Genomic DNA, 19,896 nt, shown 5'->3' on the forward strand with positions numbered 1-19,896 from the left:
TTAGGCAACATTTCTGTATGTACCGGCAATATTGTTGTGTAACTGTGTCCACAATAGAAAGGACATCACTAGGGGGCTCCTCTTCTGGTGGGACCATTCGGAGGGCCAGGGCAAGGTCACGAACTTTGCCCTCTAAAGACTCAAGGTCTCTCTCAAATGTCTATGAGAAATATAATTAAAAAGAAAAATAGTCAGGTTTGAATTTATTGACTTTCTCTAAAGTTTCAGAACAAACCAACTGAACATGGATTAATTAATATTCTCCCACAATACCTTGAAGCTATGCCAGTTCTCCTGTAGCTGGCTGACATTCTGGCTACCCACCAGAAATCCTAAAGAGTGGTCCTGAGCACGCAGCTCATTCAGAAGACTCTCTGCTTGCTCTCTGAGAATCTGTGCTCTGCCAGCAAGCCTGAGGTCAATATCACTCAGTCTGGCCTCACACACAGCTAACCGTTCCCTCATCTCTTTCTCAGAGGACTCACAGAGGTTATGAAGATGGCTGACCTCTAAGGTCAGGGCATCACAACCTCCTGGAGTGCAAAGATTCATCAGGGAATCTTTAACGGCAACCAGATCTTTCATTTCTCTCTTCTCCCTGTCTATGGTCTGAAGAAGAGCCTACAAAATTATAATAAAAAATATATAATTTTATTTATTAACAGGTTTGCCAAAAAACTGAAAAATCTATTAAATCTTATATATATATATATATATATATATATATATACACACACACATCAAAGAATTCAAACAGACCTTAAGAGTGTTGATAGAGCTTTGTAACCCATGACGTTCAGTGGGCAGAGCACCGAAACCTTTGACTTGCTCACTCAGCCAATCCTGTGCTACAGTGTGCTGCTCAACTAACTGAGCACAAACTCGCTCTCTCCGGATTTCCTCTTCGAGATTTACACAAAGCTCCTACTCAAGCACACATAAAAAAAGAATGAAGAGAAGAAGAATGTCATACACGTAAATCAAGTTTCTACTATCTATTAGTCACGATTAGTCAGAAATATTTAGATCTACAGCCTTACCGTAAGATCTTTGATTAACTCAGGTATGCACTCCTCTATGGTGGCCCAGGATGGATCAATCCAGCTGGAATCACGGGTCAGCTGGCTCATCTCCCTCCCAAGTGCTCGGACAGCAGACAGAGATGGGGTCAGGGCTCTGGTACGATCTAGCAGACTCTTGGCTTGCTCCAATGTGTGCCTTCGATCCCCTAAACCAGGCCAGGGGAAGTGCCGCGGCAGTGCAGCAGTCTGCTGTTTCACCTGCTCCAGACGAGACTGAAGCTGGTCCTTCTGACACTGACAGGACACCAGACGTTCCCTTACACTTTTCAGCAGACTGCAGAATGAGCAGTAATATATGATATGATACGAGTACATGGGCTCGGAATATATTTATAAATATGATTATTTGCAATTAATTTCAATCATCTAGCAGTGATTTGTGCAATTACTTTTTACATACAGAATTGTCATATCAAACCTATGCAGCTCCTGTGCTTGCTGCAGTGTTGTCTTCCACTCCTCCTCTGCATTTTTCATCTTTTTAATGAGAGAATGTCTTGCATCTTCATCAAGATCTTCACGGTTAAAAAGACGATCTACTGTCCATTTCAGGGCTGCAATCTTAGAGTTGCCCTCAGAGTGCAGACTTAGAATTGCCTGAAAGACAGAGAGGTATGCTTGTTCTTGACTGTCACATTTTTGTTGATCATGTGCAATGCAGTTGAACTTCTTTTAATAAGTGTTTTACTACAGACATTTAATTTCTTCTTCTGTTTTTCCATATTGTACAACTTACTTGTGCTTTGCTTAGTCTCTCCTCAATCTGCTCCAGTGTACCATGAGTGCTTTCCCCCAGTAAGTCCAGGCCATCTTTCTGGTTCTTCACCCAGGTCCAGGTGCTCTCCTCCTGGGTACAGACATTCTGAAGCTCCCTCGCAAGAGAATCCTGGAGCTCCGCCTGGTTCTTTAGTTCTTGAGCACTTGCCAGGACCTTCTTCCATTGTTCTTCAATGGATCTCAGGTTCAGCTGGATTTCCAGTTTTCTTTTCTCCTTCAGGCCTTCTCGAGAACACAAACCCTCTGCTTTCCTCCTCAGGTTGGCTAGCTTGTAATCCCCCTCTGATTCTGAGTTTAGGATGGCCTAGAGTAAACAAACCATGCCAGCGAGTAAGCCAAACTGTTTTCTTTAAGTACATATTTGGTGAAGGTTGAATATCACTCTTTGTCTCTTACCTGAGCTCCATGCATTCTCTCTTGTAACTGAGTCTCCTGACCTAGCAATTCAATCTTCAGATGCTGCTGTTTGAGCCAACATTGAGTGTTCTCCTCCTCTTCTTGAAGATCCTGAAGGTCCTTAGAAAGAGAATCCTCAAGTTCTGATTGGTTCTTCAGTTCCTGAGCCTGCATCAAAACTCCCATCCACTCTTGCTGTACATTTTGTAATGTATGTTGGATTGTCTGACATTTGTCCTCCTCTAGATCTTCACAGGAACATAGATTCTCTCCCTTCGTCTTTAGGTCAGAAAGTTTATAGTCCCCCTCAGATCTACGAGTTAGTAGTGCCTAAAAACAAAAACAAAAACAACAACAAAAGACAAAAACAAGATATTCATATAGAACATAATTTTTTTTACCATTCTTTTATTTTTCATGCAATCATGTAAGCCATCAAAGCTTTTTCCCAGGTAAGTAACAAAACCTGTCCCATCACTTCATGTACAAATCATATTTGTGTAGCCTTACATTTTGAATGCTTAAGATGTGTTGGCTACCATTTTTAGTCGTCTGATATAATCCAATATATGCCCTGAGCAGTTGCTCCATTTTCAATATTACATTTTATCATAAATTAGGCTTACTCACTCACTGTCCCTTCCCAAGCCTCTCACGTACAAAAAACATTTAAGGGTTTAATTTTCCTCTCTATTACCTCAACTCCAATAAGCCTCTCTTGAATGGAAGATGTCACATGAAGGGAATCCAGGGTCCCTCCGAGATGTCTAATCCAGGATCGAGTGTCCTCTCCCTGATCACAGAAAGTTTGTAACTCTCTGTAGAGAGATTCCTCATGCTTGACCTGGTTCTTGAGCTCCTGGGCAAGTTGTAGCACTGTCCTCCACTCCTCCTCTACTGCTCTCTGGGTTTGGTCAATGTGGCTCCTCCTCTCATTCTCAAGCTCTTCATAAGAACATAAATGTTGTCCTTGTCTCTGTAAACTGGCCAATCTGGAATCGGCTTCATCACCAAGATCTATGACAGCCTAGAGGATGTACAGACATTACTCCCAACACAGTATGTGCACTGCTAGCAACCTTTACTCACTTTTACCTGGGTTAGAATCATGCAAGAGCAATGAAAAGATTTTAATAAAACAAAATGTTTTCCTCTGTCTTTACCTGTACTTTGTTAAGTTTTTCATGTGGCTGAAGCTCCTTCCCCAAAGAGTGCAGCATTTGTAGTTGTTCTCTCACCCAGGATTGGATGCTGTCTTCCTGGGCCTGTAGATCTTCTAGTTCCATATTGAGAGTGTCTTGGAGTTCTGCCTGATGTTTTAGTTGTTGAGCCATATCCAGAACTCTTTTCCACTCATCTTCAATGTTTCCAAGGGTGTGAATGAACCCCTGTCTTCTGGTGTCCTCCAAAATCTCATAAACACATAAAGCATCACACTCTTCTTTCAAAGCCACGAGTTTAGCCTCACCCTCAGGACTAAGATTAAAAACAGCCTTAAAACAGAGGGGAAAAAAACAATTTTATTTTAAATACACTGAGGATATTCATCATTCCTTTCAGTGTAAGATGTTTGACCAGTTGTTCCCTCAAAATACAGCTTAAAAATCCAAACAATGAGGGTTAGGGGGCCCACCTGAGTATGTATGTGTTTTTCCTGTATTGGTGTGTCTGTCCCCAAGTACTCAAGTCCTTGCTTTACATTTCTGATCCAGGCTCTGATCTGTTCTGCATTGGTTTGGAATGTTTCAATTTGATCATCAAGGGTCTTGTGGACTTGGACCTGATTCTCCAAAAGAATCCCCAGGCTGTGGTATCGGTCTATCAGGGTCTCGGTGTCTCTAAGGAGAGGGTCTCCCCTCAGGCCACGCATCCTTACAGCAGATAACAGGTCATTGAATGCCTCCACATGACCGCTGTGGATTAAGGGTGAAAGTAAGAGTAATGGAGGTTTTATATAAAATAAAAGACTGCACAATTAATCAAAATAAAATTGAAGTCATGATATGGCTTAGTTCGATTATCAAACTGCAAAAGGCTGCAATTTAGTAAATGATGAAGTCCGGCACTGTGTTCAGTTGCATGCAAGCAGCTCATGATGCAGTGCTTTCAGCATCTTGGAGCGGTTGGTTTTCCAGAAAAAATTAAAAACGCTGCTCAACATGAACTCCATCTCTGCATGTGCTGCAAGTTTGGCTCACTTATAGTGTGCATTTGGGAATCAGGATCATTTGATTTTCGTATTCAGTCAATTTCAAACATTTTGTGGACAGAATTTTTGCATTTTACCAGATTTGTACCAAGACTTAATTTTTGACAAACAATAAACCTGTGGTCAACTAAAAACAGAAACTTAAAGTTCTCCTTGCAGTTTTCCACCAAATTAAAAACTTGAGATTTTAAAATCTGACATAAATATTAGTATTATACCGTAAACTGTAAAATACAATTATTGTAATTAAATATTTATTATTATTGTATAATATAATTGTAGCTACAAAAGTTATATATTTCTCTTTATTTTTCTAATTATAATAAAAATATATATTTTTTAAGTTAATATTATTATTACCACAAATTACAAAATGAAATATTTTATTTACCTTCTTGTCACGTGACCATTAACTAACATCAGAGAACCATGAACATGCAAATGTGTTGTTATATTATTTCATTATAGTTTAATCTGTCTAAAAGTCTAAAAAATACTAAAGTTATAAACAAAAATACAAAATTTACATTTTGAATAGTGAGTGGTACCTTTCTTTAAGAAAATCCTCTTGGATTTGCCTTAGTTTTTCTCTCTGTTCTGGCACTTGCTCTCTCTGCTGCAGCCAGTCCTTCAATTGATTATGTTCCTCTTGCAAACTAAATACAAAGACATGAATGAACTGAAACAACAGTAACAACCAAAAGCAATGATGAGAACTTCTTCCATGTACCTGTTGAGGTTGTGGAGGATGTCATCTAGCTGTTTATGGCGTCCCTGGCAGTGAGCCCTGAGTGTGGCCAGTTCTCCTTCCTGTTCCTGATGCCATGTAGAGAGCAAAGCTTGAGCCTCAGTAGGGAGCTTTGCCTGTCCACCTCGCTCAAACCTCTCCTTCAACTGAGCCAGACGCTGTTCTCCTTCTTTAGAGGCCAGGAAACTCTGAAGAAAACACAAACTGTTCAGTACAGTTGAACTAAATTTGAACCCTTTTGACTAAGGCTGCTATCACCTGGTGACTCTTGCCATTGGATTGCTGTCCCTGCAATCAGTGTATTGGACAGCAAATCTCTTTGACTGAAAAGTATTTCAAAAATTTCCTAGCTACAATGGAAATCATAATCATTAGTGTTGGGACCTCACTGTTACTCACTGTCAGTCTCTGCATAGATGTTTCTACATCCTGCTTTCTCTCAGCGTTCTCAAAGCACTCATTCACAGCGAGCTGCTCATCCTGCAGCCATTCCTCAAATGACTGAAACTCTTCTGCAGAGAACCAATAGGACAAATCTCAAATCACTTTTTCCACTTTTACATTGTTTAATTGTAGCAATGGAGCAATGTAGCAATGTAGAATGCGGTTTTTCAAACCTTTAATAGTCTGAAGGAAGCTTTTCTCCCCTTGTTCCTTCTTCTGACGAATCAGCTCCCATGTTTCCGCAATGCTGTCTTTGAGGTGCTTACTACGATTGGTCAGCTCCTCCAAGGCCTGTGATCCAGTAATGCTGGACATGAGATTGATTTCCTTCAGCAAAGATTCAGCCTGCCCCTCCTGGTCCAAAAGCTGCTCACACAAGTCCTACAAACAGAAAATAAAATCGGTTATATACCAAAACAGTGTGTTTAGGCATGTCTGCTAATCATACCTGTAAATGTGCATCCAGCTCTGCGCGATCCTCTGAACTGATCATATCTACTGAGGAGTGTATATTCTTCACAGATGATTGATAGGTGTCAATATTTTCTATCAGATGAGCTTTAACTGTAAGGAGCTCCTGGAACACTTCAGTGCAATCGGAGAAGAGTTCCTTCACCTGCTCCATTTTTTTCCTCAGGTTTGTTTCCATTACCTAAGGAAGACAATGTGTGTGTGTGTGTACATTTAAAAGTAGGAATAATAAGGAATTAGGAAAGTCTAATAATTTAATAAACAGTAAAAGATGCACATTCACCTGTAATTCAAGAGGAGATTCTTTGCTCTGCAGCAGTTCCTGGATCTCTAGTAACTTCCTATGGAAGTGTTCAAGGTTGTCCTCCTGACACTGAATCTCATTCTAGTATACACACAGAAGACTCCATGGAATCAAAATGACATTTTGTGACTTTTAGTCCATGCCTGTGAATATTTTGAATCCTTTTAAGACAGATGAAGTATTTTTTTGAAGACACACCTTCATGCTGGCAACCTCCGTCTCACTGCTGAAAGGGTGAGACTCTGAAAAGATAATGAGTTTAGTAGAAGTCCAGCTGTCCACCTCTCCACCCAGAACCAGCTGTTTCTCCCACAACTCCAGACCCACACGCAGGTTATCCATGTAACTATCTGTCTTCTCTGACACCTGCCAGAGAGACACACAGATTTACCAAGAATCTAAAATGACTGAACAAAATGTGATGCATGTGAATAGATGTTTTTCATATCCTCACATCCAGCCATGAGTCCACCAAAGCATCTGCCTCCATCTCAAATGGAGTTTCCGAGCAATCAGGAATTTTCTTCAGCTGGGACTGCAACTGTCTGCACACAGATCTGAACTCCTCCATCTTGGGTCCAAGGCTTTTAAGATCCTCCTTTATGCCAACGACCTACAATATACAGACAGCAACATTACTAGAAATAGAAAAATTGAAATAGAAACAGTATGAGATAAAATAAAATAAAATGACTGTGGTGGTGGTAGTCTGATGGTTAAAGATCTAAGCTACTCTAACTAAGTAGACATAACCAGGCTTTTTTAATCCTGCCTTTGAACATGAGCACTTATTACTACTATTGTTACTTAATTGTAGACTACACATTGATAATAAATTACCTAAAGTTTTATTCATAACTCTACAAATAAATGTACTGCAGGCCATGGAGGATCTGAACAAATAATCAAATTAATTAGAAAATTAAAATTATTTAAAATTAATTTAACATTGGCACTGATTTGTCAGAACAAATTGGAAAGAGAAGCCTCTTTGAGATTAATAAAAGTGAAGCCCTTTCTGTACATGCAGATGAAGCAAATTGTGATTAATGCTGATACAAAATTAAAGGGATAGTTCACCCAAAAATGAAAGTTCTGTCATTAATTACTCACCCTCATGTTGTTCCGACCTGCAAGACCTTCGTTCATCTTCGGAACACAAATTAAGATATTTTTGATGAGATCCGAGAGCTTTCTGACCCTGCATAGACAGCAAGGGTACTACTACATTCAAGGCCCAGAAAGGTAGTAAGGACATTGATAAAATAGTTAATGTGACATCAGTGGTTCAACCGTAATTTTATGAAGCTATGAGAATACTTTTTGTTTGCAAATAAACCAAAATAATGACTTTATTCAACAGTTTCTTCGCTTCTCTGTCAGTCTTTGACGCACATTCACGACAGTAACACGCATTGCGTGTGGTGCTGCTGACACAGGAGCTGGCATTCTGACGTAGAACCCAGATGTGCTGCACCTTGTTTGCAAGCAGAGGAATGCACACATATGCGTCATGGTACTGTTGTGAACGTGCGCCAAAGACTGACAGGTAATAGAAGAAATTGTTGAATAAAGTCGTTATTTTTGTTTTCTTTGTGCACAGTAGTGTTCTCGTAGCTTCATAAAACGTGGTAGTTGTGTTGCTGTCTATGCAGGGTCAAAAAGCTTTCGGATTTCATCAAAAATATCTTAATTTGTGTTCTGAAGATGAACAAAGGTCTTACGGCTTTGGAACTATATGATGGTGAGTAATTAATGACAGAATTTTCATTTTTGGGTGAACTATCCCTTTAAATTACAGGATGAACTTAAAATAAGACTGCTTCGTACTAAGCTCTACTGTACATCTCTGTCTGAATTGTAATATCTGACCCCTAGTGATGCATATCCAGTATAAAATTACTTTTCTGTGAAAGAAACCAGGCAATTATAACATTAGCTTGCATTGTGATTAGTCTGAGGTTGACATACTTTTGCAAGGAGTCTTTGTAGGCTGTCTTTGCCCATGTATGAAGCTTGCTCATTGATGGTTTGCTCCGCCCTCTGGAGAGTATTGCCCAGGTAACTGCGACAGCTCTGAAATTTCTTCAGCAGTTCCGCAAGAACAGTGCACTGCTCTTGTCTGTCAAACACACACACACACACACACACACACACACACACACACAGGGTTTCTGTCAATTACACCTGTAACTAAAGGGATAGTTCACCCAAAAATTCACCCAAAAAACCTGAATGAACTTCTTTCTTCTGAATGTGGGTAACCAAACAGTTTCTGGTCCCTATTGACTTCCATAGATTTTTTTTTTCCATACTAAGGAAGTCAATGGAGACCAGCAACTGTTTGGTTACCCACATTCTTCAAAATATCTACTTTTGTGTTCAGCAGAAGAAATAAATTAATACAGGTTTGGAACAACTTGATGGTGAGTAATTGATGACAGATTTTTCATTTTTTTGGGGTGAACTTACCCTATAAGAAAGAAAAATGGGTGAATTGCATTATTTAGTTTAGAGTAAATCTCAACTTGGGTATAGAAACCACCTGTCAGATACAGCTCTTTCAGTCTCTTCCCAAAGGAATTCAAGTTCCTCATTTGCTGGATCAGGGTGCTCTTTCTGTGGAGAGACTTCAGACAGAGCCTTCTTGATGCTTTGGTATTCAGGGCGAAGAGAGTTCAGTTGTGATTCGAGATCAGACAGCGCTCGCATCCTAAACATAGTTGTATACACAGTGTCAGAAGAATGAAGTAGAACACACAGAGTTACTGTAAGTCAACTTTTGTTGTATAGAAAAAACAAATTGGACATTCTATGAATGAATTGTATCATTTGCTTATTAGTTCAAATTAATCTCAATTAATTCCAAAATCAATATTTACTGAGCCCAAATAAAGACAATTCCAAGACCACAGCATCTGCATCATGAGGTCTAGGGAAGAAAGATCCATACCGGTGTTGCACAGCTGGCATGGTGGGATCTTTTAGACCCTGTTTTTCTGCTGCCACCTGCACCTTCCTCAACTCAGCCTGCATAGTCTTCCCCCTCAGACCGTGGCTCTGGTTCTGCTGTTCCTTCTGGAGCTCATTCTGTCGAATCATCAGTCGATCATCTGCCTCTTCCACCCTGTGAACCAGTACCCCCACCATGTCCAAACAGGAAACAGGTCTCCCATCCTGTGTCACTTCAAGCTGTGCTCCACCTAAAAGCTGGTCCAGCTGTGGAGCCTTATCCTTAAGGCTGCTGACTCCCTTTCTGATTAGTGCCAGCTTGGACCTGCTGTCCTGCAGGACCACTGCATCATTGCTGGGGGCACTTTGCACAGAAGAGACATCAAGCTCCACAGTGCGAAGGGACATGAGGAAGCGGTCGAGAGCACGGGCAGCAGCGTCACTCTTGCGCACTTGTTGCCTGAGCCGGTCCAGGCTGGATCTGTGGTTCAGAACCACCTGGGTCAGAGGTGATCGGTCCCGCAGGTCTAGATGACTGGGCTCAGAGTCGAATCGAGACAGACGGTCCATCTCTGTCTGGATACTTTCATCTAAGTCCTGAAAATAAGAGGGAGAGGTAGATATTTAGATAAAAATGGGATGGAGGCAGATAACTTAGTTTAACATGCAGTGAAATTACTACTAAATACTTTACATTAAACATTCTTGTCTCTCAGATCATATTATATTATTGTATATTATATTATATTTAAATAGTAACTGCACAAAGCACTGATAGATGATTCAAATTAATTGCAAATAATAAAATACAAATTAGTAAATATTATTATGAATAATACTAAAATATTAAAAACAATAACTATATTATTTATATTATATATTTTATTATATGTTGCATGGGAAAGATAAAACTAACGACATTAACAAATAAAATGGCATTTAAGTACTTGTAAATGTCTCTTTTAATTTGCTCAGTGTACATAAAAATAGAATAAGTGAATATAATTATGAATAATGTAAAAATATTAAAAACAATATCTCTATAGTCTCTCACCTTCACATCTCTCAAAATGGTAGGGTTAGCTAGTGTATATCCCTTAATGTCTTTGGGCTCTTTGATGAAACTGTCCAGCCTTTCAGAAATCTCAGAGATCTTCAGCTTAATAGAGTCCATGAGCTCAAGTGCTGCTCCCAGTGAATCCACCCTGACAGAATTCATAGACGTATTTAACAAACACAAGACACACACACACATACACTCAAGTTCTGGCTACAGGGTATTTTCTCAGGAACTCTTTAATTTGAGCAGATCATGATTCTTTGGGTGGTACAGAGTGAAAGTGAACACAAGAAGCTGTAATATGATTTTATCTGAATATTAATTTCAGCTCACTAGTTTTAAAACACACATTAAAGCTTATACTGCTCTGAAAAATCAGTGTAATGTCATGTCTGAACACACATATGATAGGGATGTTTTCAGAATGCACACATACCTGCCCTGTAACTGTAACCTCTGCTCTCTCCACCGGACAGTGAGCTCCATGCGGTCTTGCTCAACAGCTCGTTCATTGTACTGAACACATTGCATACACAGCGCTTCATACTCCTTCCACAGAGACTCAGTCTCATGCCACAGAGACTTAAACACAGACAAAAAAAGAGGGTTAAAATTGAATAATTTCCGTGGCAGTTATTTTAGTTTCTATGGCCTGATTTTTATAGTAATTGTCATTTGAAAATTCATAATATCAAATGGCCAACTTTTAAACAAAACACTGTGCATTACCTTTAATTCTCTCAGTCGTTTCTGCAGGTCTGTGGGAGTGACTGATTCTGAGGTACGATCTCCAAGCATGCATTGCTCATTTCTGTTTAACTGAGCCTGTAATGCAAATCTGGAGCTGCGGTACCTAAGCAGTTCAAGAAAAAGGCATAAACCATAAGATTCTGAAACAATATCACATGCAATCATTTACAGAAACACATAGATATTCTCTTTTTATATCCATACCTGTCGTCTTCTGTACTCGTTTGTTTCACTATCTCTCTCTTCTCCACAGATCTCGGTTGCTGGGGGCTAACAGGTGTAACAGCCTAAAACAAAATGTACCAAAATTTTTAGATAAAATTATATAAGTTTAAAACATAAGTTCTATAAAATAATTATATAGTTGTACCTCTGAAACAATAACCTGTTTGGGCTTCTCAGGTGGGGGTGGGACTGTTGGTGCTTTCTGAGTGAGTGGCTCTTTTGTTTGCTCTGTTTGTAAACTATTAGGCATTGAAAAATTAATACATTTATGCTAAAATTGTTTCATCAGACTAAAATAACCGATATGTGAAAGGCTTTTTCTGTTACCCAGTGTCTGGAGGAGATGTATCTCTGTCTCCACTGAACTGCCACTGGATGGCAGCAAGCCGTCTCTCACATTCTCCGAGTTGGGCTTGTGCAAGCCTGTGTGCGTCCTCAGGGCTCAAAGTATCACACAACTCCTTCAGAGCTTCTAGCTGCTGTCCTGCCTCTGCCAGACTGTCCTCCTCAGACAAACAAGCCTGCAGGAAGAGAGAGGGGAAAAAACGTAACCTACTTATATGTATATTTTTTGTTATTTTTACTCATATCTTATCATTTATCATTTTATTTACTTACACTATTTAATGCTACTTTCATTTATTTACTTTCCACTGTTGTTTTATTTTGCAGTATTTTTAAGCTAAGTTTAAGGTTGTGCCATGTGCCAAGCAAGTGAGTAGTGATGTGGTTAAGAGGAAAGACAAGAATTAGAAGGGATTAATTGACACCAAAAGCAAACGTTTAATTTATAAAACAAAGGAGGAAATAAAATGTAGCTAAGAGATTTTCATCCCCACACCCATTTGTCCATATGACTGTTCATGCTCCGTGGTCAGGGTAGCTGTAATTTTACCTCTTCTTTTGATTCTGATATTGATTCAGGCCTAAGGTTGATTTTTTCCCTCTTAAAGTTTATCTCACATGTCTCCACCACACGGTTAAAATGCAGGCGGGTTAACTCAAATCGGAGTTGCTTCAAAAATTCTGATATTTGCACTCGAACAGCCTAAAAATATTAATCAAATAAAAAAAACACAACAGCAAGCAGACAACCTCTTAATGTTTGTAACTTCACATACAATCAGTTTAATACAGTGTAGAGCATTTCAGTTAGTATCTAAAATAAAAATGGTTAATAATATTAAAGTCACACTGCAGATATAGACAAACAAGCACTAATATTACTATACAGATACCTTCCACTGTGTTCTAACGGATTGTGTAAAAAACTCCATGTCTCTTATTTCAGATGGGGTGCAGAAAGCTTCCATCCCTTCTGCAGCCCTCAAGAACTCTTCAAGAAGTTCAGGGTCCAGAGTCCGAAGCGTCTCCTAAAAAAAAAAAAACCCCAACACAGATACTTGGGGAAATTAACCAACATCTCTTATAAAAGATACAGGCACAACAATATAGTTTAATCATATTAGGCTTTTTTTAGCTCTTGCAAACACTTGAGGAAAACAAGCAAACTAACTCATGACTAAAATGGACAAACCTCCTTAACTGATGCCTGTTCGTTCGTCATTTGCTTTTCCTTGAATACACTGATAGCTTCTATAATATGCTCTTGAAGACAGTGCTTGGCTTCCTCAAATCTATTTCTAACCAGGGCCTGTGCCTTTATATAAGCCTCAGTGTAGGCTTGAGGGGGTGCCTGGGCAAGAGCTGACTGCTGTTGGGGTATCAGATCTTGGGACTGAAGCTCTGCCTGGGGAGCTTGGCTTTGGATAAGGGTTTCAGATGGGGCCTCTGGCCTGGATGAACTCCACTTTTGCTGACTTTGCTGAGGCTGTTGTGGAATCTGAGGTCTTATAGGAGCTTGAGCAGGTGGTTGATTCCATGGAGCTACTGGCTGGGGACCACCATGGAACGTAGTCTGGGAAGAGACTTGAAACTGATGTTCTGGCCGGACTGGACCCCACTGCCATTGAGGGCTTGGTTGCCTTGGTGGGGCTTGATATTGGGACTGAGAATGTGGTCCTATGGGCCCTTGGGTTTCAGACCCGGGGTATACTGGACTGACAGGCCTCCAGTGCTGTGAGGAAACCATATGCTGAGCTGGACCTTGGGGTCTCATCTGTGATTGACACCAAGGTGATTCAGGTCTAGCAGAGGGCCACTGCTGAGGCTGTGATTGCGGTTGGTTTTTAGGGTAAACTGCCATTTGAGATTGAGGGTGGACTACCTGACCTGGAACTTGGACAGTGGGGTAGGTCTGGGCCACTATGCCTGGTCTTATTGGTGACCACTGCTGAGGTTGAGCTGGAGGGATACTTTGAGGTTGGGGATGAGTTTGGAAATGGGCCAGTGGCTGCATCTGGGCAGCAAGAGAAATTGGTCCTTGGACTTTGGGGTATGTTTGGGTGACGTCTCCTGGTTGATACCACTGGGGTTGCCCCTGAGGTTGAATCATAAGTGGTGCACTTCCCTGTGCTTTGACCTGAGTTTGGGTTTGAGATTGAACAGGCATCTGGGGTCGAGGCATAGAGATGATTCTGGGTTGTATGGTGGATGCACCTTTAGGTTGAGGGGAAATTACAGTCGGATTGTGCATTGTGGGTTGCTGGGACTGAGCCTGCACTACACAATGTGGTGACTGTTGTCTCTGCAACATTATTTGTGGTTGAATGGGTGATGCTTGGTACTGTTGGGCTGGTCCGGAAGTGCCTTGAGGCATTGTTTGGGCCACTGAAAATCTTTGTGGTTGTGGCACTGCAGGATGAGTTTGAGCAATAGTCTGTTGTGGCTGCCATTGGGCCATAACCTGTGGTTGCATGGGTGTCATGGATTGAGATTGTGCCTGTTTCTGGATCATCACTTGAGGTTGCTGTGGTGTCACTATCTGAGGTTGCTTTTGTTGCTTAATGGGTGCAGTAGCTTGTAGTTGTTGTGTAGTTGTTTGAGCTTGAGTTGATAAAGAGGGCTGAGGTTGGGTTAATACTTGTTTATGAATCGGAACAGTCACTGTCTGTTGTGTTTGTTTTTGAGTCGTTGATTGTGCTGGAACTGCTGGCAAAGTTTGAGGTAGTTTTCGTGTTACTACAAGAGGTTTCTCTTGTGCAACAGGCTGAGCTGGCTTCAGGTCTTTCTCATCACTCTCAACAATGCTTTTTGAGCTAGGTGAGCTAACAGTCACTATATGCTGTGGTGGTGTTTGAGAACTTAATTGGCATTTGTCCTGAGGCTCTGACTGAGATTGCGGCACCAACTGTGGTGCTGATTTTTGGGTAACATTTTCCAATTGACTCTTCTGCTGAAGCCAAGGTCTGTTCTGCAGATGTGCCTGGGACTTCTTTACTTTCCTCTGCTGCTTTGGAGCTTGCTGTGCTTGTGTTTCTAGTTGGCCCTGAGGCTGTGACTGGATTGGTACTTGTGGTTGAACCTTCTGCTGTTTTGCAAGCTGAGTTTTCTCTTGTTGCTGTATGTGCACATATGGCTGTGTTGCTAATTGTTGTTCATTATGTACTTGTGATTCTGCTTGTTGTAGGTTCTGTGAGGGTTGGCTAGCTACTGGACCTTGCACCTGCCCCTGGTTTTCTGTCTGTTGTTGTGTCACAGGTTGTGGTAAAGATACCTGGCTTTCTACACGATGCTCTATGTCAATTTTTGTTTGAGCATGGACTTTCTGTGACTTAACTTTAATGGACTGAGAGTCTTTCACTTGCATACAGGGGTGCATTTGTGATTCTGGACTACTTTTCTCTGCTTCATAGTCTTGTACAACAATCATAGGCACAGTCTGACTACAAGGCTGGGTCTTCAGGTCTACAACTTGAGAAGATACCTCTGACGGTATTTGAGAATATTTTGGGACTTTGGCCCTGACTGCAGGCTGAGGTTCTGTTTGGCCAGAGGCTCCTGATGGAGAGATAGGCTGGAAGGAGGCTTTTTGGGTTTGGGACTCTTCCTCTATCTCATGATACTGTACAAAGATCTTGGAAGGGGGCTGGTCTCTAACAGGGCTTCTGTCTCTGCAAGCCCCTAAAGAGCTGAGCATCCCTATGGCTTCCTGTTGAGATTTAGCAAAATTTCAAAATCATAATTCATTTGCATGCAATTCTGAAACAAGGTTACTCATTCCTAGGAATTAAAGGAAAATAACAGAAAACATAATTTATGGCATAACTGATAATTATTGAAAGAGCTGATCCAATGCTATAGATTAACTTTTTTTGTTGTTAATCTAAAAGCAGTCGACAGACCTGTGACTTTTCAACAGCAGTGCGGACTCTGTCCTGCATGGTGGATACGATGAGATACTGCAGTGGTGAAGTCTTTTGACTATTCATGACCATCACCTGCAGATCCTGCTCCTCCATAACCACCTGACCCTCTAACTGTAGACCCCTTGAAATCAACAGCTACAGGGCAAGAGAGAAGAGCCCTTTATTCCAAATCAGCTAAGTAAAGTGATGTATGAATATTTTGTGTTGCTTGTAGATACTCACCCGTGCTCTGGGGTCTTGCCCTCTTCTCTTCCTGTGTGTTTCCTCCTTCAGGAGCTGATACAACTCTCTGGCTTCCATCTCCCAGTGTAACAGTTCAGCAAGACGCCCATCCAACCCGCTCACACTCACGCGCAGCTCATCACACACCTGCTCTGCCTCACACAGTGTCTGCAAGACCTAGATATACACACAAAAAACAGAAATACATACAGACATCAGTAAAGATCATTATTAGTGTTAGATTAACATTTTAAAAATGTGATATTCTGCTAATATGATACTATATAATTTGATCGCATACACAAAGGCAAGAAAAGTAACACAATGCACATGAAGACCTAAAGGGCCAACCAAAGAAATGCGTTTGCTTACTTCAGGTATAGCTTGCTGAAGTTTGCTCAGGGTTTCTGGAGAGCAGTCTAGAGATGGCGAGAGGGCTTCTAGATCCACATCCTTTATTTTCGTCATGATAAGCTGGAAGAAATAACAATTTTAAGTTAAATCCTACTTGGTCTATTCTTAAATGTAGAAAACAAAAAGACAAAGCAACAAAACCACAAATGCATACTAATAAAAAAGCAGGGAATATGAAGTATATATTGTGTGTTTTTATGTATGTGTGAGTGTGTGCATAAATGTATGTGCACACACTGCATACCTGTAGTCTCTTTGTGTAAGTACGTAGTGATCCAGAAACCACCTCCACAGGTTCTTTCAGTAACTGAGTGGCCTCCCTTATCAGAGACTGAACTGTCTGAGCACTAGATGGGCCAGCACTGGGCTCCTCAACTAAAGACTGAAAATATACAACTTGCTTCAAAATACTACAAAAGGCAATCTATTTTATATCTCTGTCCAATGCAATCAGACAAAACAATGTATTGTTCCTATTCAAGATAAGCACACGTTTTTTAATACTTTATTTTATGATTATGGTTGCACATGGAGTATCCAAGTTTGAACATGATGGGTAACTTACAAATTGGGCTGTTTTGGCAAAGTCAGCCCAGAGCAGATTTATCTTGCAGAGTTCATCTGAAATAGTGCGGCTAGACTGTGGGTCTGTGACCTCTGTCAAGTAGTTGGCCACCTCATTCAGGTGAGCTTGGCGAGAACTCCACTCTGACATTACTGATAATGTCACCTAGGAAACCAATGAGAGGGCATGTTTACATTCCAAAAAAAAAAAAAACACCAACAGCCATTAAAAATATTTGAGTTTTGTCTACCCAGAGCATGGATTGACAGTAACTTCAATAACAAAGTAAATTCAGATTTTTCTCTATAAATGTGTTTGTTCACCTCTGTTCTCTGCCTGTGTCGCTGGCCATGTGGACCCTGCTCCAGCCATGCGCGCAATGAGGTGTAGATATCACTGTAAGAGTCCCATGCTGCCAAAACACGGCCCATAGTACCCCTCACCATCCGTACACCCTCCAGAGTCACTGTCACATCTGCTTCCATATCAGCCACCTGATGATTTACCTGAGTCAAGTCTCCAGCTGAAGCAGACATCAGAATATCAATAATTATTGATTGTTCAGTAACAAGACTTTTCACAAAAATGCAGAAGATACATTTTTAACAATTTTACAGTTCTTCATACATCTATAGTTTTTTATTGTCATTTCGTACTTATTTACACTGTAATTTTATGGTCATTTAGGAGCATGCATACACAGTTCCTTTGTATTACCCAAGGCAGCCTTGCTGGTGTATTTGTTGGCGATTAGTTTGAGTCTATGGAGGGCTCCATCCAGCAAAGAAGTCAGTTCCTGTTTGTTCACAGTCTCCTAAAAACATTCATTATGATCAAAGCTTAAAGCATCCACAATTTCAGACTTCAATGTTTAATTTTAATTGCCAAGCAATGCCCAGGAGCAAAAATATTTTTCGCATTCTGACACTTTGACTTCACTAAAATTCTCACTCACATTCCAGTCCTGCATTAGCACACGAACAGCCTCCTGGGAAATGTAGGCTCTTTTCCAAGATCGCAGTTTAATGTTGAGTTGATTCAGCAGGTCTAACACTGTGTGTCTGCACTCATGGTACTCCAGCTTAATACCATGATATTTAGCTGTTACACGGACTCCGGTGAACCTGGAAAATGGATGCATACACAAAACAATTAAATCGTTTGCTGCATTTTATGAACAGCAAATACTGCAATTAAAAGTGATGCTGTTTCATTTGCAATCGGACTCATGTCTGATTAAGCAACCAAACTCACCTTCTCTTCATCTCTTCCATCTTGTCTGTCGGAACCAGAGTCTCTCCAAACTCATTTGTGTTTTGAAACATATTAAACCTCTTGATATGATGTGGCATCTCCTCCAAACACACCTGCAGATAAACACACAGGCAGAAATGTGACATTACTTACATTTTCATGACTGAACGGCTCTATAGGCATAATAAAACTAACATAAGGAAGTCAGTCAAACCTTTAGTAGCTCGAGTTTCTCCCGGGCCTCCTCTGCGGCTCGGGCATGATCTATTGGCTCACCTTCTTCAGCAGATAAAACCTCTTCAATACGCAATAACCAGCGCCCTACGGTGTCCAGTGGGGGTGGGAGACTCAGGTCTAGCTCTGTTTTATACTCACGCAGCTACCACAGACACATATATCAGTGCAAATTAGCATAAGACTTCTACTGTGTGAATTTCTATACACTAGGAGGAAACTGCTCCCATTTAGATGACATGCATTCAAACATGTTATTTTTCTATTGAGTCTGATGAATCTCAGCACAAAATCGAATACTCAAAATAGATTAATAAAACCCATCAAAAGTAACACAACCAAGAAAGTTTCTGTGATGCAGTGACCTCTGACCTTCTCAGCGAGAGCATCCCATGCTCGTCTGAGAGCTTTCTGCTCTGCACTGAGATGAGGAGTCCTCTTCATCGCGGTTAGTAACGGCATTACAGGCCGCCGCTGTTCGTTAAAGGACACAATGAAGGTGTGGAAGACCTGACACGAAATCATATAAATATTAATGCAAACAAATAAACAACAATAGCAAATAATCATGTACAACAAAACTGGCGCAAATCTAAAAATGTGTTCATTTAGTTTATAGGATATCATAATTCAGTATCTCAACATATTCAATAGATTAAAAAAAAACTGGAATAAAATATTTTTCCGGAACAAAAAATATGTTACATTATTTGCAAATAAATAAATCAATGTTCTTCGCTCAAATTAAATAATGTATTTCCCAGAATAACTTTAGTGCATCTTGTTTCATTCAGCAGTGTGGACTTTTATTTCATTAAAATAAGATTATATCAAAGAATAAGAATTTAGGTCTTACTTGGTATCTCTCAGCATAGCTCTCTCCTTCAGTGGAGTCCCACCCCTCTATCAGCTCCTGATAGGCCTGATCCAACCAGCATGTGACCTCCTGAGCCTTCTGATTGGCTGAGGTCTAGACAGATAGGAACAAAAAGGAAAGATCAACAAACAAAAAAAAAAAGAAAAAAAAAAAAGAGTTGTTTGGCTGCATTTGAAATTGCATACTGCCCTACTGTATAGTAATATAAAAACATTATGTGTAAAGAGTAGCATGTCCGAATTCACAGTTTTCATAAAATAGTAGGCAAAATAAAATAGTATCCATGAATTGAAGGTGCATTCATACCATATAATAATTACCGTGATTACGAGATACCAACTTGTAAAAAGCGTTCACGTCCTCGTAGAACTCGTAATTACAACTTGTGAACTGGGAGTTTTCCGAGAGCTACAACTTGTACACCCTGACCACCTCAGATTCATTAGGTGCTATGTTTAGGAACCCTTGGACTCGGACTCGGAACTATCGCACTATCAAGTCCAAGGGTGTGAACAGCTCCAAGTAGAACGTCACGTGTTGTCATCTCGAATTCACAGTAATTACAACATGGCGTGAATGCAGCATGAATTTGACACCCCTGTACTAAGCAATGCAACGGACGCTGGTAGGTCACATGACACATG

General features: G+C 40.5%; 1 protein-coding gene across 1 annotated transcript in view; it reads right to left on the reverse strand.

Moving 5' to 3' along the window:
• LOC107683575 (nesprin-2-like) overlaps positions 1-19,896 on the reverse strand; it is a 97,537-nt gene that overhangs the window by 69,583 nt on the left and 8,058 nt on the right. Inside the window, exons 11-52 of the mRNA XM_016479652.1 lie at positions 19,232-19,345; positions 18,748-18,885; positions 18,356-18,520; positions 18,142-18,254; positions 17,843-18,011; positions 17,605-17,701; positions 17,211-17,410; positions 16,888-17,052; positions 16,567-16,704; positions 16,281-16,382; positions 15,909-16,085; positions 15,663-15,821; positions 12,956-15,469; positions 12,657-12,791; positions 12,314-12,466; positions 11,746-11,939; positions 11,564-11,657; positions 11,398-11,480; positions 11,173-11,296; positions 10,880-11,025; positions 10,438-10,588; positions 9,385-9,980; positions 8,977-9,144; positions 8,403-8,553; positions 6,886-7,044; positions 6,630-6,797; positions 6,411-6,512; positions 6,105-6,308; positions 5,830-6,037; positions 5,612-5,724; positions 5,195-5,400; positions 5,013-5,120; positions 3,889-4,168; positions 3,419-3,748; positions 2,953-3,282; positions 2,256-2,585; positions 1,819-2,163; positions 1,501-1,679; positions 1,041-1,356; positions 760-924; positions 274-621; positions 24-160 (exon numbers count right to left, since the gene is read on the reverse strand). Of these exons, the coding sequence (XP_016335138.1) occupies positions 24-160; positions 274-621; positions 760-924; positions 1,041-1,356; positions 1,501-1,679; positions 1,819-2,163; positions 2,256-2,585; positions 2,953-3,282; positions 3,419-3,748; positions 3,889-4,168; positions 5,013-5,120; positions 5,195-5,400; positions 5,612-5,724; positions 5,830-6,037; positions 6,105-6,308; positions 6,411-6,512; positions 6,630-6,797; positions 6,886-7,044; positions 8,403-8,553; positions 8,977-9,144; positions 9,385-9,980; positions 10,438-10,588; positions 10,880-11,025; positions 11,173-11,296; positions 11,398-11,480; positions 11,564-11,657; positions 11,746-11,939; positions 12,314-12,466; positions 12,657-12,791; positions 12,956-15,469; positions 15,663-15,821; positions 15,909-16,085; positions 16,281-16,382; positions 16,567-16,704; positions 16,888-17,052; positions 17,211-17,410; positions 17,605-17,701; positions 17,843-18,011; positions 18,142-18,254; positions 18,356-18,520; positions 18,748-18,885; positions 19,232-19,345 (10,274 nt within the window). The remainder of the gene's footprint in view (positions 1-23; positions 161-273; positions 622-759; positions 925-1,040; positions 1,357-1,500; positions 1,680-1,818; positions 2,164-2,255; positions 2,586-2,952; positions 3,283-3,418; positions 3,749-3,888; positions 4,169-5,012; positions 5,121-5,194; positions 5,401-5,611; positions 5,725-5,829; positions 6,038-6,104; positions 6,309-6,410; positions 6,513-6,629; positions 6,798-6,885; positions 7,045-8,402; positions 8,554-8,976; positions 9,145-9,384; positions 9,981-10,437; positions 10,589-10,879; positions 11,026-11,172; positions 11,297-11,397; positions 11,481-11,563; positions 11,658-11,745; positions 11,940-12,313; positions 12,467-12,656; positions 12,792-12,955; positions 15,470-15,662; positions 15,822-15,908; positions 16,086-16,280; positions 16,383-16,566; positions 16,705-16,887; positions 17,053-17,210; positions 17,411-17,604; positions 17,702-17,842; positions 18,012-18,141; positions 18,255-18,355; positions 18,521-18,747; positions 18,886-19,231; positions 19,346-19,896) is intronic.

This window comes from Sinocyclocheilus anshuiensis, unplaced genomic scaffold (assembly GCF_001515605.1).
Source record: "Sinocyclocheilus anshuiensis isolate Anshui unplaced genomic scaffold, SAMN03320099.WGS_v1.1 scaffold413, whole genome shotgun sequence".
NCBI classification, from domain to species: domain Eukaryota; kingdom Metazoa; phylum Chordata; class Actinopteri; order Cypriniformes; family Cyprinidae; genus Sinocyclocheilus; species Sinocyclocheilus anshuiensis.